A 17,616-nucleotide genomic window follows, 5' to 3' on the forward strand; every position below is an offset into this window, starting at 1 on the left:
AGGGCAGTTGAGGTTGACTTTGCAGCTGCTGAGAATCTTAGTTGTGACAAAGCTCAGGCCTCATACCGATGAGCTTGCTATCAGTTGATAAAAATAGCTCATATTCAAAAATATTTACTCATGTATGCATCTCCTTATCATTCGTATTTGAAAAGGTTCGACTCAATTCGGAATGGGTTTTACGATTTTTTTCGCTGTGCATTTTACTAACACCTTCCCTCTGTTTTCTTTTTAAATAGACATTACTCCTTACTATTCAAGCTGGATTAAGTCATTTTTGTGTCTCAACGTGCTTACTAGAGAGTGACAGCATCGAGCAACATGGTGTCGGCCTGCCTTGACATAAAACAAAGTTCTGGCTCATTCAGGGAATTTAGCGAAAGTGCTCAGGGAAAACCTGGAAAACTCAGGGAATTTGGAAATGTCAACTTAGTAGACACCCTGAAAATGCTTCAGGCAAGCGAGGCAGCAAAGCGCGCTTATCAACAAGGTGCGCCGGCCAATGGGGGAGCGACGAGGGTGATGCTCAGGAGGAGGAGATGTGGAGCGAACAAATGATCAAGGAATGGAGGAAAAAACAGAAAAGGAAATGCCGTGGCTGCAGCATGCTGGGCCTCGGCGAGTGTGTGCACAGGGTTTACCTAGTCTAGCCTAGGTGACCAAAAGCGGTCGCATTGTCGCACTTTGGTGCTTCAGTTTATGTGCAGAAAGTAAACAGAGTTGCTGACTGATTTTTTTGTACACGGACGGGGTCACAAAAATGTCTGAATATATTGATAGTTAATTAATTAATAATTGCACTACTAATATTCAGGTAATTGCATTGTATTTCAAGATGACAGAAGATGCAGATTGGCCGATTTTATTGCCTTTTTCTACGAAATTCACTAATGCTGGCTCTTCACACTGCTGTGTTGGCGCTACATATTTGTGGGTGTGTGGTGCTCCTTTGTGTGGCCCTCTGTTTCAGAGGAGATGGTAGCAATTGGCAGAACATGACTTCTGGAAAAACTCCAGTGCAGTGCACAATTTCTGAATCGCACATACCACCCTGTCTGTAGGAGGTGACTTCTCTGCTACTATTTTCTCTCTTGGTGTAAAGCAAATGTTGTAAGGTAGATTCAGTTCTTGCTTATAGTAGTGCATCTCTAAAACAGATGACTGCAACTTGTGTCTTTACGTTGTGGGCACTCCAGTAATTGTCGCACTTGCAAATTACTCTTCCCTCAGCAGCATGTATTAAAGTTCTGAATGTCAAATGTGCATAGCGAATATAATTGTAATGAAATTAATTCAATTTGTATTTAAGGTCTTGAAGGCATGCCCATGTTTTTGCTTTAATATTTTTAGCTGCAGAAATGCTCACCAAGCAAAAATTTTAGGGGTGTGTGAATGTACAAAAAGTTTGAATACTTTGAATATTTTATATATTTAATATTTTTTTAGAAAATAGATATTCGAAAATGTTCGAATATTCTAATCAGATCGAATATATTGCAGGCTGCGCAGAAGCAAAGACGGTTCTTAGCATTTGCTTTTATCTAATCTGAGAATATTGAGGTGATTTCGTGCAGAATTTTGTGATGATTTCGTGCTACTAGCGAAATTTCACCTCTAAAGCTTACTTAGCCACTATACGTCTAAACTGTGCTCGAAAGCCAGCCTCTCGGTTGCAAGGGGCACGAGTTTGTCGACAACAAGTTTGTCTTTTCCTTTCATTTCTTCTTCTTCATTTCTTTTTGCAGCACCATCCGCAATTCTTCGCTTATTGCTTGACAGTGCAAGTACGATGAGTGATGACTGGCATAAGGTCAAATGTCCCCAAGTTTACGGGCATTTGATGCGGTATAATAAGGTGCAGGCTGGCGAGGACAGCTAGTGGGAATTAATAAATTTACCAAGTTGCTAGTCTAATCTTTTAACATTAGCAATGCAATTGCAATGTTCCAACATAACAAATTAACCCAACTTGTTAATAAGTGCACGTGCATATCATAATTCAATATTCGATTCATATTCGAAAATTTTTATATTCGCACACCTTCAAAAATTTTCAAAGGAGAAAAAGAGAGTTCATCTCCAAAGTTGCTACAAGGTGTACTTTGACATATGCTCGAGGCAATGATTGAAATTTTCTTACTCCTTATCATGACAATGCTCCTTTTATATGTACAGAAAACATCTCCAGTTGTCTACACTGATTTTGGAGAACCATGCCTGCAGACGGGGGAGCACCCAAAGGAACGTTTTTGGCTTTACCATCAGCCAGATTGGTGAGCACCTTGTAAGCTTGTTCTGAATGCAGATGTGCATATGCTTTCTTGCAAATCATAATATAAATGATGGCATGTTCAATTGCACCAGTCTGCACTACCTATGTCACAGTGTTGTCTACAACACTGAATCTGGATCATTCAAATAAACTTCAAAGTTTTGGCTAGCCTGCTGACTTCTACCATGTTTACCCGAATCTAACACGCATCTTTTCGTAAAAATGGGTTAAAAAATTGCCTGCACGTTTCAGTCAGATATGAAATCAAAACAGTGTTAGCAGTCTTGGCAACAGCCTACCGTCAGTCGTCAGATGCAGTGCCATCGCCATCTCAAAATGGTGACAGCACGTTTTTGCGAAGGTTGCTGTTGTTTCACTTTGTGCTTAACTATAATCTAGAGCTGTATTCTCGGCCAATAACTTTTGGAGATGCTGTCACTTTCGCCAGATTTTGCGTTACTCGGCACCGAATGCGTCGGTGTAATCCACTAGCAGCACTTCTGGTACTGTGTCAAGCTCACTATCTGCGCACGGTGCCAGGAATGCTGTTGGCCACATACTTCGACAAGTACGAGCCGAGCTTCGTGAAAGTTATAGCAGTATCTAAAGTGATCGCTCAAGAATACTGCTGCTCTGTATTTGGTATCTGGGGCCAACGTAGTGCGAAATGTGTTGGTCTCTACGAGTGACATCATTCTTCGCATGGTGCCAAGCACGCTATCTTATCACAGTGCGGAAACATTGCAATTTATCGGCGTGTCTGGTGCTAGTGACGTCATATATAGTGAAAATGAAAGTATCTTTAGAAAGTAATCGTCAACGAATACGACCCAAGTTTGCCAATGCATGGTGCTGCACGCACATATGCTTTCCTTTGGCCTAGACATTCTGTGGCTACGATTTTCTAGCAATTTCCTTTATGCTTTCGGTTTTCACGCTTTGTCAATGGCCAGAGGGACATTCTCAACATATTATCAATTGGATCAGCTGGCCATGAACAGTGGATGATAAAAGTGGCATAGAATTGAGTGGAAAGAAATGCTACAAAACCATTGCAGCCTGTACCTCAACCATTGTCATGCTGTTGATTCAGATAGACAAAAGTACTGTCAGTGTACAGTATTTACTTGCATAATGATGTCACTTGCATAATGATCGCATCCCTGAATTTTGTCGTCGAAATTCGACTTTTTTCTTTCCCGTGTAATGATTGCACCCCGAACTTGTTGCAGCGATATGTCGTGTGCCAAGTCTAGCTAATGATGGTTACACTTACCATCTGTCGAATGCTACGTGAACGACTCTCGAAGACATACCAAGCGGTCTGCTTGCACCAAGCATTCTTAAGCAGATGCCCAATTCCATTCCTTTCATCACTTTCCACGCTTCCATGAAAAAGAAAGCTACAACCAAACTTACCTTGGCTTTATTATTTGTAGGCTTCATAATGGTTTTGGTCAACAACAACAAAAAAAGGCGCCTTTTGATTCTTTTCGTCTGCACACGTAGGTACGCAACAAATCGCGAGCGGCAATGATAGTAGCCGCCTTTACACTGATACGTTAGAAGTGTACCCTATACAGTCAATCCAGAATATGTCGAACTCGAAGCCTTTGTTGAAAAATCCAAATTCTTGCATTTTTTTGCGGCCATGGCTCCGGAACACGTGCCAAAAGCAGAAAGAAAAACGCACTGCACCACACGAGTCTCAAGCCTCCGCGTTGGCCTCGTGAATAAAAGGAACAAAGCGAATCGAAATACGCACCGCTCTGCGTCTCTGCACTACCACAAGCCCAAGCTGCACTGACCTCGTTCGTCTCGCTGCGCCAGCGGTGTCAGCCAACCAAAACACAGGAAACGGGTGCCTGCGGTCTGCGTGGTTTCTCCCTCCCGCTTCTCTTTCACACCCAGTCACACTCCAAGTGTTCCTCGTCACGTGCCTTTTACCCACACGCCCCTTTCTCGGAGTGCGGGGCGGCGTGCGTGAGATCGCGGGAACATCGTGAGAGCTTCGTGAGCAGAAGCGCACTTGCGGGGGTGGGATGCGATGGGAGAAGCGCACTTGCCGGGCTGCAGCTCAGCACGGTGTTCGATACATAGATATGCCGGTGCATGGGAGTTCTATATACGCGAACAATAGCGCTATGCTTTTGCATGGGATTCCCAAGGGGATTTTTCAATTGTTCGATATAGGCAATAATTCGATATATCCGGGTTCGATATATCTGGGATCGACTGTATATACACCCACGCTTGTAACACAGCTAAGATATTTGCCCACCCTTAGCGGAAACATGCTGTATTAGGATAGTAGTGAAGACAAATGCCGCAGTTTCCGCAGCGTGCCCGCCATGTGTTTCAATGTCACTGGCAGCTAAGTGCACCCATCTCTGTTTCTGTCCCCTCAAAGTGGACGTGGCTATGTTATTGTTGCAAACTTGCTGATATTAACAATATTATTCATTACTGATATGGAAGAAGCTGTTTTATTGTGCATAATGTACTCGCGAGAAGGAAAAAAAAATTGCGTTCGGCCTGCTCCGTCGGCCGACATTATTGTTTTGGTGTCCTGTGCTGTTACAGCGGAAGCCGCCTGTTTGTTGTCATAAAAAAAAAAAAAAAATTTGGCTGGAAATTTAACCGATGTAATGATCGCACCCCTGAATTTGCGTCAATTTTTTTTAGAAAAAAGTGTGATTATTATGAGAGTATATACAGTATGCACCGAATTCTCATCGGCAACTACTAGATTGACTAGGCATCGGGAGTTTTGGTTTTTGCAGTGTCAATGACGCAGACTACCACCACGCTGACAGAGTGTCAGTATGAAAATATAATTATTTCTGCTCGACTCAGTTTCCATATTAACACACGGTCGTGGAGTCAAAGTCGGAATTATCGCACGACGCATTGTAAGGTGTCCGAAATTTTGGTCGTCCTTATACATGCCTATAGGGCTAGTGGTGGTACCATGGAACTGTCCGAATAATCAAGCATGTCCAAATTATCGGTGGAAATAATCGGTCGTTGACTGTACAATGAAACTTGACTGCAGCAACCTCTAATTCTGCCTGTGGGATGATACATTTCAATCTGAGCCTTACTTGAGCCTGTGATTCAATCCTTTTTTTCTCCTTGTTTTTCTTTTCTTTCCAGGGGCATCCTCATGTGCATGTCCAGAAACTCTATTGAATCTGCAGTTTTTGGCTGCAAATCTGCTGACAAGGTGGGCAGTGTAGCCATATACTTTTGCCTTAGGCCCTTTATTTTGTATGAAAGAAAACTTTTCGCTTTACTTTCACCTGGAGCAGTTCCAACTTTATTACATCTTGAAAACTTACATTCACCAAACTACAGTGGTTATAGGTATAATGAAGGCCTGCTCTTGCTGAAATGCCGTCAGCAATTTTCTGAGGGGATTTTTGGAGAGTAAAGGAATATTGTAAAACACAGTGTGTGGTGATAAAATAAAGAAAACAGAGTGAATGTGTCTAAAGGCCCACCACTGGCATGAATTGGCACACTTCAACACGTGCCGACAAGCAAAAGTGTCACTTCACGTGCCGATAAGCGAAAGTGTCGCTTTGCGTTGGTTGGAGGAAAATTGCATACAACCACGGCACATGAGTTCTGGTTCGTTGACGTTCGGCCCTTGGCTGTGGTGCACTGTTGCTTGACCATTTTGTCGTCAACCGTCCAAGTCCGGCCTAAAACAGCCTGCTGTAAACTGAGCTTGAAACAGTAAGTTAGTGATTTGTATGCTCTTTTAGATATAAAAAACACGTTTGTATAATGAATGTACGCCTGCTGCAACAGTTTTATTTTTACCTTCGATGTAACAATAGTGCACAAAATATCGACATCGGCACTTCTGCTCACGTCGTCATCTGTCTACAAGATCGCTTTGCAAACACCTGCATGATCAGGCCATATCGTATCAAAAGCTTTCATACGATTTTATTTTTGGTTGCACGTTGCACAACCGTGTAAGAATTAGGCGTGCAAACTATTATTGAAAAATCTGTATTAGAAATAGTATTGTCACATTCTAGTAAAGGTGAAGAAGGATGCAGGGTCAAAACTGGGAGTTATAAATTTAACTCTTTATAGACCATTTCATCGGGCGAGGAGGATAGGGCGCGCGGAGAGCCTTTCCTCCTCTCTGGCTTGGGCAATCCGGCGTGGTGCTGCTTGAAAGTATTGCTGTCACGTGCTGCGGAACGATTTCGAGATGTTTTAGATGGCACTTTGTGAAATTTACACCATGTCCGTTCATATAAGGTCGTCAGGGAAGCCTTTCGGTGGATCATTAACTACAGTAGGCGAAAATATATCTCTTGGGGGTGCAAAAATGTGACTCGCTTTATCAGCTGCGCTGTACACACATTATCTGTCACGGTGTGTGTATGTGTTGTGAACTATTTTGCTTATATCGGTTTTAATTCAACAAAGAAAACCGGTGTCTCTGTATTAGTAGCATGAAATGGTAAATCTGCTCACTATCTGATCGCTTGGCGTTGGGAGTAAAACATTAAGCATAAGAGCGCATGCTCGTGCACGGCCAACCTAAGGCAACCACGAAATAACTAAGCGGCAGGCACTATCAAATATTTGTGATGCAATGGCATCGTTCTCGCGCATTTCTAGTCTAGTAGGCTTGAAATTACCATATGTCTACGCTAGCCTTCCTGCATGAGGTGGATGGCGCTGCTCAACGCAGCGATCACTGCGGTTGGTGATTCAGCACGGTACATATATGTAAGCTGTGCGCTTCGGCATTGCCTTTTTGGCCTGCATACAGCCATAATATATGAGGGATGGCATAAAAAGAATGCGATGCCTATTTTTGAGGACAAAATTTCCGTAATACGTGTGAGTGCATCGTAGAGAACGGAACGAACACAACCAAAAAAGAAATTCGGTTATCATCCTCTTTCCAGAAAACGCAAGAGAAAACGGGCTAACACCGCAACAGGGCCTCGCATAGTCACGCCGCACAACGTTTATAAATATATAACCGCTGATGCGGTATGCTTGGACCAAGCGCTATATAGAACAAAGATATATGTAATCCAGCACCTACCACTGCTTAGGACGCTCGCGCAGTTCGTAAACAGTCCCTTTGCTGGACAAGCTTAATTCAGACTGTAAGGTATGCTGCTATTACTTGCCAAAACTATTTTATTCAGGGGCAAAAACCTCATCCATCGAACCAAGTAGTCACGCAATGTAACCTGCAGCGAACAGTTTGAACGCTTGTCAAAGTATAACAGCACAACTCCTATCGTAGCAGAATGGTACTCACGCTGTTACGATCGTCGCGTATGTTTCATGGCTGCTAAACCGCAGCTTAGAAATAGAGGATAATACTGCAATAAGGTCACATTAGTGATTGGAACATTCAGAAATACACAATTGATCTCTGAGGCTGATTGTAGGCTTTAATATGCGCGCCCACGTCGCGCTGCGTGTTTCGTCCACCTCAACGCCAGCAGAAATTCCAGCCATGACGCTTTAAACCACTTCAGCGCGTCTCACAGAACCGTTTACCACGTAGAAAATGCGCGTCATACTAAACAGACCGCACGACCGCGAAAACAAACGCCAGAACCTACCGCTGAACGTATACCTGCCATGCAAAAAGCCGCTTTCACCCAAGCCAGTATGGCGCTGCTCATAGGCGGCGCCACTGTGTTCACAATATTGGCGCCTACGAAAAAACGGTCTATAGGACGAACTTGTGCCCAGCAATACAAGTAACACTCAATCGCAACGATAGCGGTAAGCAAAGTCTGTGATCATCGAAAATCTGATCTGCAGGTCGAGCACATCGGCGTTTATACATCAGTCATTGAAAGTCCAGCTTATTTACTGGTTCCCATGCGCCTTTCAGAAACTCCTACAGAATTTGTGTCGCGTATGCAATCAGATTGTACAAGGTTCATCAACAATGGACAACGAATAAAACCATCGGTAATATATTCACGAAATTTCTGATACATGCAGGCGCATCCTGCGCCGAGCGATAACATCTTAACATTTGTGGCCTGGTGAAATATGGTCACCAGATACAGATAAAGATGTATGCGTGTCAATGTAATTATGCTTGTTGGCGTATAAGAGAAATGTGAAAATTGGTTTCTGAGAAAATCGACAAAAAGAATTGAAACACCTGCAGTGTTCTAAATAAACATATAGAACAGCTAAAATTCACCTAATTTGTAGCTTGTCTCCACCCTATTCTTGTTTCTGTCTAGTCTTGCCCATGGAGCACTTTATTTTTCCAGGTTGTTTTGAAGCATCAACACCGCATTGGTTGGCTTTCACATTGAGTGGCATTGAATGTATTGCTAGAAAAGTTTTGACAATTTAAAAGCCATGTTCTATTGTAACTGGTTTCAACATGTCAAGTCTTCCTTTCTCGGCATTCTTGAAATGACACACCGTCAGATACATCAAACCTGACAATTGGAGGGTTTTAACAGGTGTCTTTCATCGCCCTTTGACAAGTCGTACAGTCGAACACAACTATATTGAACCCATTTACATCGAATTATTCGATATATCAAACAATTTCTGGTCACGGTATAGTTACAATAAGTATATATAGCAAAAATTACGCTTACATTGAACAAAAATGGCGGCTCCTGATATATGGAACGTCAAGCGGCGGAAAAGTGTCCCAGAAGTTTGCTTTCCTTCGTGGTAGCGGGGAAACCCAGCGGCGCGGCTCCATCCAACCGCTCTCCCTGCGTGACCGCGCTGCCTCGAGCTGCTCAGGCTAGCCGTCGACCCCCCCTCGCAAAAAATGATCCTGGCCCGCCCGCAGCTCTTCCTCAGACAGTCAATCAGAGGCTCTTGTGCGCTCGTCGTGCAAGATTGCGAAAGTGCGAGTTGTGTTTGCGCCTTGTGGGCCTTATCCCGCAGCGTTGCCGTGATGAAATGGCAGAATTCGCCTTTCGTTGTGAAGCTCGAAATCATAAATCGGGTCGGACGCGATGAGAAGTTGGATGTCCCTGCAGCGTGCAAGATTCCGAGGAGTGCTCTTGGCACGATTAGGGCTAAAGTGGCCAAACTCCCGACCCGGTGCTCGTGGCGCCCGACGCATACACATGGCCGTGTACAAGTGATTCTTAATATATGTTGGTTTCCACGTGCTCGGGGATGACCGTAAATTCTGATGAATGTGACGAAGCCTTTGCCAGTGTTGCCGAAGTTTGGAGCGAGCTGTCAGAATTTCCGGAAGCTGTTGACGAATCAACGGTGGACGAGTTTGTGAGTGCAGATGATGGTGTCGCGACCATGGGAGAGCCCGAAAATGAAGACTGCATTGCCGACATCGTACCGAGCACAAATGAAAGTGGGCATAATGAAGAAAGCAGTGATGGTCCTTTTTGCCCACATCCTCCGAAGTGATTGGTGCACTCACACTAGTCCGGTGCTTCTGTGTGAATGCCGAAGGTTGCAGCCTCAGCTGCTCCGACTCGTTAGACAATGTGGGGAAGTGCGTGCGTCGCAGGCAGCGAACTTGGCCGAGCAGAAGTAAATGCAGGACTAATTTATGCGAAACTAGCTAGTTTCATCAATACAGTGATATTATAAATGGTATGTGCTATTATGACATCCAATTATTTAGCAGGCTTATATTGAATTATGCTCTATATCGAACTGATAGGCGTTTTTTCGTGAGTTCGATGTAGCTGGGTTCGACTGTACTATTAAGCACTTACTCAAATGTAAGGGGGCAGTTCATTTGCATGACACACACGCACACACACAGTTTACTCTCGTTACAACGGACCCTGATAACGAAACCGAAGTCTGTAATATACGAAACGCCTTACTTTCAAAACTTCGATCGTGATGTGTAACGACGTTATTACAAAAAGTGAGTGACAAACACCAAAAACACCAACACCAAAAAAGAAGAGTTCCAGTTTTGCCCGAAAGGCGAAGCATTGATTGTGATAGCAAATTAGTAGATAGCTATGCGAAGTAAGGATAGTAGTTTTATCAGCGGTGTAAAGTTGTAAACATTTGCTTACTAACTAAACTGACAAGTATGGTGTCACGCTCACGCAGGTAAACATGAACACATCTTGCTCGATCACCGCGGACAGTCGCTGTCAAAATGTTGGCGTGAGGAAGCACGGTCGAAACAGCAGGCGAATTGACCTTGGCGCTGTCTCTCGCTTCAACACGAACTAAACGTTGAAAGCACAGTGCATACGAAGCTACCGGCACTGGGTGCACTTTGTCCACATTGCAGATCGCTTTAAAGATACGGCGCTTGCGTGGCTGTGCTGTAAGCAGCAGCCACTGGTGTAGTACTCCCCCCCCCCCTTCCATGCCTCGCATGCGAAAGACGACGGCGCGTTTCTGTCCTGCCTTCCTTTCTCGCATGCACGATATTGAGCCGTGATTGTTGGCTGACTCCCGCAAGTCAGTTGCCAGCCCATGTCAACACGGCAAAAGTTCGTATTATACGCCCGATTTTGGCAAAATTTGCCGCTAATTTCGTCCACTGTAGCCGATAGTTCGTCGTAGCGCGGTCCATTAAAACTGGACTTTGTTGCATTAATAAAATAGGTGGAGCAAACTAAGGTTCAAATATAGTCTGTTATATCTGAAAGTTTGTTGTACGCGGGTCCGTTGTATTGAGTGTAGACTGTGTGCATATATATATATATATATATATATATATATATATATATATATATATATATATATATATATATATATATATATATATATATATATATATATATACAGTATTTACTTGCATAATGATCGCACCCCTGAATTTTGTCATCAAAATTCAATTTTTTTTCTTTCCCTTGTAATGATCGCACCCCGAACTTGTCGCGACCGTTTGCGACCGAACTTCAGGGACTGTTGCACAACCCTGATGCTATCGGCATTCGAGATTTCACTGCAAGCAGCAGCAGGCGAGCCATCCGATGTTCTGTGCTCACACCTTCTGCTTATGCATGGCCTACCGAAGTTTTGCAGGAGCCGCTCTTCCATCTGGTTTCTTCAGCTCGACAATCACTTCTACGTTAACGAAGTGAGTGATCACACTTGCGCTATCTCCATGCAAGTCACGAGCTACCAGACGGTCTTTTTGTGGAGCTGTGATTTCTACCAGGCCCGGGCATCTACGATAACCTGCGGCAGGTTGCGATTTTGGACTACAGCATCACTGTGGCTGTGCCTCGCTTGCAACCTATGCTGCCGCTGCTGTGTGGTACATCTCTTTCGGACTTCATGAACCCGACACTAGTAACGATGACACCATCTGCACACTTTACCTGGACTTTGCCATTGGCCTTTATTTCAGTCGCGCTTGGCACTAGGAGGGAGGCCCTGTAGCTGTGCGACTATCGCCTCTAAAGCAGGTGAAGACGAAGGTGGGCTCACATGCAGGCAGCACAAGAATAGAACACGCTAGCGCGCTTGACCTGAGCGGCCGCGGTGTCGGCTGCTCCCATGAGATCCTGCTGCACCATGGCTTGCTAGCCTAAATAAACCGTGGATTCGCTGGCTACCTCTTCGTGCAGCCTTCCCACAATGCTTTTGCCCCTTCACCCTAAAAATATGAGGAATATTGCGCCCCAATATGTTAAGCCTGGTTGTATATGATTGAGTCCTTACAGAATTAATGTGGGTTTGTGTGTGCATGCAAGCGTCCATGTTTTAATGTTGTATCTTATGTGCAAAGAATTATGAGTGATAAGTGAGATATTCGGAAGCAGCAGGGCATGAGAGGAGTGTATCAAAAGTCAAACGTCAAACACTGTTTCAATTTAATGAAGTTTTTGGGCATTTCAAACATGTACTTAGAGCCTGTGTGGCTAGTAAATCTGGCTAAGTGCTATAAAAATGTTGGCTGAGACAAAAGTTATTTCAGGCGTCCTTCTGCATAAGAAGTTTGAGGAGCAAAAATGTTGTCAAAAGTGCGCATGCCATGACATGGTAGGTAGGAAACACTGATGTGCCATTTGTTGTGCTGGTATACAACTTGCGGAGGCCATGGGGCACGCAGCAGTACCCAGTCTTTGGAGAAACAACAGTGCTGACTATTCCTTCTGCGCAAGGGGGATAGAGAGGGATAATGTGCTATATCGTGATCAAGTACATGTTGGGAGGTGGGGCAGGAACGTGCGCCTATATGCCCTCTCTTCCTAGTGTGCACGTTGATATGTGTGCCAAGTGCCATATCTTGGAGATAATTTCTCCACAGCCAGTGCATTGAGCAAGCCGGACAGTTGATGCCTTGATGCACATTGGCTTCTGGTGCGTGTAATGTTGGCGCTTGCGTAGTCTCAAGTTTTCTAGACATGTTGCGAAGCGTTAGCTTGCATTGTGACAGTGCGTTCGTGGTCATCGAGTGAGTTTTATTAATGTTTGCCTGAGCGCATGTGACACCGATAAAGCTGCGAACCTTTCTTCGTGTGGTTGTCCTCTTTGCTATCGCCATCAATACTCCGCCTTTCTGGCAAAACTGCCTTTTCTTTTTTTTTCTTTTCTTTTTTGCTCAGGATGGGTATTCATATCTTATTACACTTTTGTTTGGATTTGAGGGTGCCGGCTACTGGCACTAAGCGTGGTCAGCCATGGCATCCAAGATTTATGGTGTTGAATGACGCAACACATGCAAATCTCGGACACCGTGAGCCACATCGATGCATTTCTCTCAGCGTGATCTGTGCCACACATGCTGGTGCTTGTAACCACGCTATTATGGCCTGACTTTCTTGTGATTTGTTTATAAATCTTACTAACATTTGTTATAAATGCTTATTACTAACAAGGTAGTATCCACTAGGAATTTGTGAAGTTGTTATTACTTCTGAAACTTTAAAACCTCGAATTAATGAAATTCACAATTAACGAAGTTTTCCACTGCAAGTTGTACTTCGTTATATCGAGGTTTGACTGTATAGTTCAAACTCACAGAATCGTTTTTGCCTTGGTTACAGATGCAGTGGGAGCTCTGGGAGCTCGACAGCCACGGGAGAGCTGAGGTGCCTTTGAAGAATAAAGATGAGACATTTCCACTGGGAATGGCAGTCTCGTACAACGCCCAGCGCAACATCATTAGTGAGTACTGTTGTGTTTTACCACTGTCCGCTGCATGTATTGAAGTGTAGCCTGTTATTTTTCTGATGCTCTTAAGTGAAAGTTACCTCCACTGTTGGTGGAAGCTTCGGCCATTTTTAGCCAGTGGGAAAGACTAGTGCTTGATGCAAGAAGGGATGACCGACCCATTCAGTGCCAGGAGCTGTCAATCTGTACATGCAACAGAGTAGAATGAACGTTTTTTTAGTTCTACCATGTTGCGATTTACAATGAGTAAGGTGCAGTACAGTTGCCTGACTAACACGGCTACCAATACAGATAGCAGTAATGTGAATGGTTAAAGGGCAACTCTGGCAATTTTTCGATCGCATCGGATGTCAATGAAATTCACTGGGTACGTTCCTCTGAACACTTCCATGGTGTCCTCAAAAAAGCAGATTTGAGAGTTTCAGATTTTTTACAAATTAATTTAATTAATTGCCTCAAACACCCTACTTTACCTCCTCCTTAGTTACAGGCCACATTGTGTATGGCATCAGGAGCAGGGTGTCTACCAGCCGGGAAAACTGGGACTTCTCAGGGATTTTGAATAGTCTGGAAATACAGGTGAAACTCGGGGAATTTGTGCTTCTGTCGGGAAAATTAGCTATCATTTTATTGAAGGCAGACAAAAGTCGTCCTAATGCTGGCTCAAGTAAAAGAGAGGAATTGTAGCGAGTTGTCTTTGATGCTGTGTCGTCAGTTGAAGGAGTTGGCAGTGTACAGTCAACGACCGATTTTCTGGGCGCCCGATTTTTGGGACATGCCCGATAATGCAGAGGCATTGCGGCACCACTACGTACCCCATAGAGTCAATGTATAACAACGTCTGAAATTTTGCACACAAGAACCCTTCACTGTTCGATTTTCCAGACTTTTTGCCGCAACCGCAAGTCCGAAACGGCATTAATCAAAGTGAACACTGCCGTTTTGATTATTTCACCGCCTTAAACCGGCACTCTTGCATACAGATCCACTGGTAGCTGTAGCCACAACCGCAGCAACGCGAGGCATAGCTGCTTCGATGTTCACTATTAAGGTTCTTGCCATTCGATGCTGTGTTTGCCATTGAAAGAAATCGCCGCTGTCAGCATGACTGATGTATAAAAACCGACGCGCTTGACCCGCTGATCAGATTTTTTGACGATCGCTGACTGTGTTCGCCGCTATTGTTGTGCTTTGAGTGTACTTGCTTTTGAGGGCACAGGTTCAATAAAACACGAGTTTCGCCATTAACAGTTTTTCTGCTTTCTTCACCATCACTACCACGTGACAATATTTTATTCGCTGTGCATTTTACTACCCCTCCCTTCAGTTTTCTATTTTGAATAAAATAAACATTACTGCATAGTATTTAAACTGGATTAGGTCGTTTTTTCATTTTTTAACATGCTTACTTAGAGAGTGACACCATTGGGCGACGTGGTGTCAGGCTGTCTTGACATAAGACACAAGTTCTCTGTCACTCATGGAATTTTGCAAAGGTACTCAGGGAAAACCTGGAAAACTTGGGGAATTTGAAAATGCCAACTTGGTAGACACCCTGAGGAATGCTCCATGCATAGCATGCCAGGATCATGGAAACGACAGCGTCGAGAGCGTCAAGGAGTCGACGATCGTGAGCTACTGCACGGTGTGAGAAGTGTCTGTCGTGAAAAGTTGCGTGCCCTGTAGACAGGCAAGAGATGGGAGGAAAGTGGTGTTGCATTGTTGGCTGCACGAACTTCAGCCCTCGCCATCTGCACACACAGGTTGAGCCCATGCTGATCGTGTTCAGCCGAGGCTAAGCTTATATGTCACAGTTGCATAATTTGTGCGCCTACTGCTAGCAGACCTGAGTGACTGACCTCGAGCTAATTAAGCCATCAGGATGAAGAAAACTCCTCCTGTAGTTCAATTTTGACCATACGGATTTGAAATAAACCATTCCTCATTTTATACAGTGCACACATAAAAAGCGAGAAGCGATGACATGGAGCAGTATCGACATCAGTACGTTGCCATTTTCGACGGAAAGCTGCCAGCCGCACTCGCCAACACTTTCCTAAATTAAATGCAACTAGGAACATGGGTCTCTTTCTATGTATGGTCAGGCAGACTCATTATTTAGCTTCCAAGGTGCACTGCTTGCCTCGTATCCCAAATTGGCAGCAAACCTAGGCCCCTTCGATACAGCAGCATAAACAACTGCCTCGTTCAGCTGCCAACGGTATCAATACTGGCATCAGTGGTTCCGCAAGAAAACTGTGTGTTCTCTAACTGAATGATCATACGCACAAAGTCTTCATCTGTGTCTGCTTTACGGAACATATTGTGTGAGTGAGGAGAATACGAGGAATGATAAGTAGGCAGCATAACAATGCTCTTGTACTAAGGTCTCCCGCTCGCTGTTTTCGAAGGCGTGTGGTCGCTCATATCAGCGCGATTCAGAATGATGCAGTGGTGCTTAAATACAGAAAATCTGCCTGTTTTCATATGTTGTGACATTAATTGGTGTCACTGATCAGCGGCTAGCATATCTCAAACAAACGGTGAGTGGTCGCTGTACCTGCCGATGTAAACAAATGCAGCAGTCGGTGCTTTGGACTATCAGCGGCGTTCTTGCGGGATACAAATGCGGAAAGTCGTGCTCCGTGTCTTACAGTGAGCATGCGAAGCGCTTCGCTGAGAAGGGGTAAAACAAGTTAAATAGCAAGCAGCACATATAAAATCAGTGGTTAGGGCTACCTTTGGTGCTCATGTTGCAGCACGATATGTAGCGCATGGGCCCTGGGCCTCGTGGTGGGGGGTCGAATGCGAACGGCGATTCGGGGCTATTGAATTCGTTGGAATCATAACTGTCAATATTTGACAGACCCGAAGAGCTGGTGCAGCTGATGTCACCCGAAGGTCTGGCTCGGTCACTAATCAGCTGAGCGTCTGCTCTTCGCTGGTTATGGTCGCCCAGCGGGTGAGACCGGCATGCCTTGCGCGCCTTCCCTGCTGGTACACTAGCGAACAAAGACGTTGCACGAAGAGGTTCGCTCGGCTCCTTGGTCAGGGTTCAGTTTCGTTTGCGTGCTTTTTTGCTTATATAAAATAATTTTCAAATTTGCACCACAATTCTACTATCAGACGCATGACAGAGGGGTCTCTGGAACCCAAATATTCCATTACCTTGACATGGTAAAAAAATCGCTGGAGTTGCCTGTTCAGGCCTACAACAGAACTAGAACCATGACAAAAATGAGACAGCCTTTATGCACTATGCAACAGAACACAAAAAGGAAGACTGTGCCAACGATCTGTGAGGCATTATAAAAAAGGGAATCTGGTCTATTTATTGTTATCCAGTAGAAAAAGAAGCAAAAGTCAGTACAATTGGCCGTCCTGACTGGGTCAAGGTGGGACACATGACATTTGCTCAAAAGTCTGAACTGCCTCACTAAATTTGGGACAGTTGGCAACCCTAGTGTATGTGCTGGTTACAAGTCGCAATTTCATAATGCACAAGAGGCCTTTCCTTGCACAAAAAGCTTACTGAATATATCGTTGTGGGATGTGCATGCTGCAAATAATAATACAGTGTGGCTAGTGGAGCCTCCTTTTAGTAGTGAAATGTTTTTAATACATGCAATAATCTCATTTTCTGTAAAGATGAAAATTTCGCATTAGACTTGTTATAGATATGGCAGCTATAATAATTAATTGGGGCCCCAATGCTGTAAAGTGTAGCCATCAATCTTCGCCTGATAATTAGTACATTGATGAGGATGTTGTTCACTGTTAGCACATTGCTCGTCATCATCAGCAGCAGCAGCCTATTTTATGTCCACTGCAGGACGAAGGCCTCTCCCTGTGATTTCCAATTACCCCTGTCCTGCGCTGACCGATTCCAACTAGAACCTGCAAATTTCCTAATTTCGTTGCACCACCTAGTCTTCTGCTGTCCTCTACTGCACTTCCCTTCTCTTGGTATCCATTCTGTCACCCTAATTGTCCAACAGTTATCTAATCTGCGCATTACATGACCTGCCCAATGCCATTTTTTTCTCTTAGTGTCACTTAGAATATCGGCTATACTCGTTTGCTCTCTGATCCAAACCGCTCTCTTGCTGTCTCTTAACGTTACGCCTAGCATTCTTCGTTCCATCGCTCTTTGCGCGGTCCTTAACTTGTTCTCAAGCTTCTTTGTCAGTCTCCAAGTCTCTGCCCCACATGTCAGCACCGGCAAAATGCACTGA

At 44.3% G+C, this 17,616-nt stretch overlaps 1 protein-coding gene across 10 annotated transcripts in view; it reads left to right on the forward strand.

Annotated features, from left to right (window-relative positions):
- Nup214 (nuclear pore complex protein Nup214) overlaps positions 1 to 17,616 on the forward strand; it is a 357,324-nt gene that overhangs the window by 22,616 nt on the left and 317,092 nt on the right. For all 10 annotated transcript variants that reach the window (XM_065430714.1, XM_065430718.1, XM_065430719.1 and 7 more), the window contains exons 8-10: positions 2,176 to 2,273; positions 5,429 to 5,498; positions 13,255 to 13,375. In XM_065430714.1, coding sequence (XP_065286786.1) covers positions 2,176 to 2,273; positions 5,429 to 5,498; positions 13,255 to 13,375 — 289 coding nt within the window. The remainder of the gene's footprint in view (positions 1 to 2,175; positions 2,274 to 5,428; positions 5,499 to 13,254; positions 13,376 to 17,616) is intronic.

The sequence above is a fragment of the Dermacentor albipictus genome, chromosome 1 (assembly GCF_038994185.2).
Source record: "Dermacentor albipictus isolate Rhodes 1998 colony chromosome 1, USDA_Dalb.pri_finalv2, whole genome shotgun sequence".
Classification (NCBI taxonomy): domain Eukaryota; kingdom Metazoa; phylum Arthropoda; class Arachnida; order Ixodida; family Ixodidae; genus Dermacentor; species Dermacentor albipictus.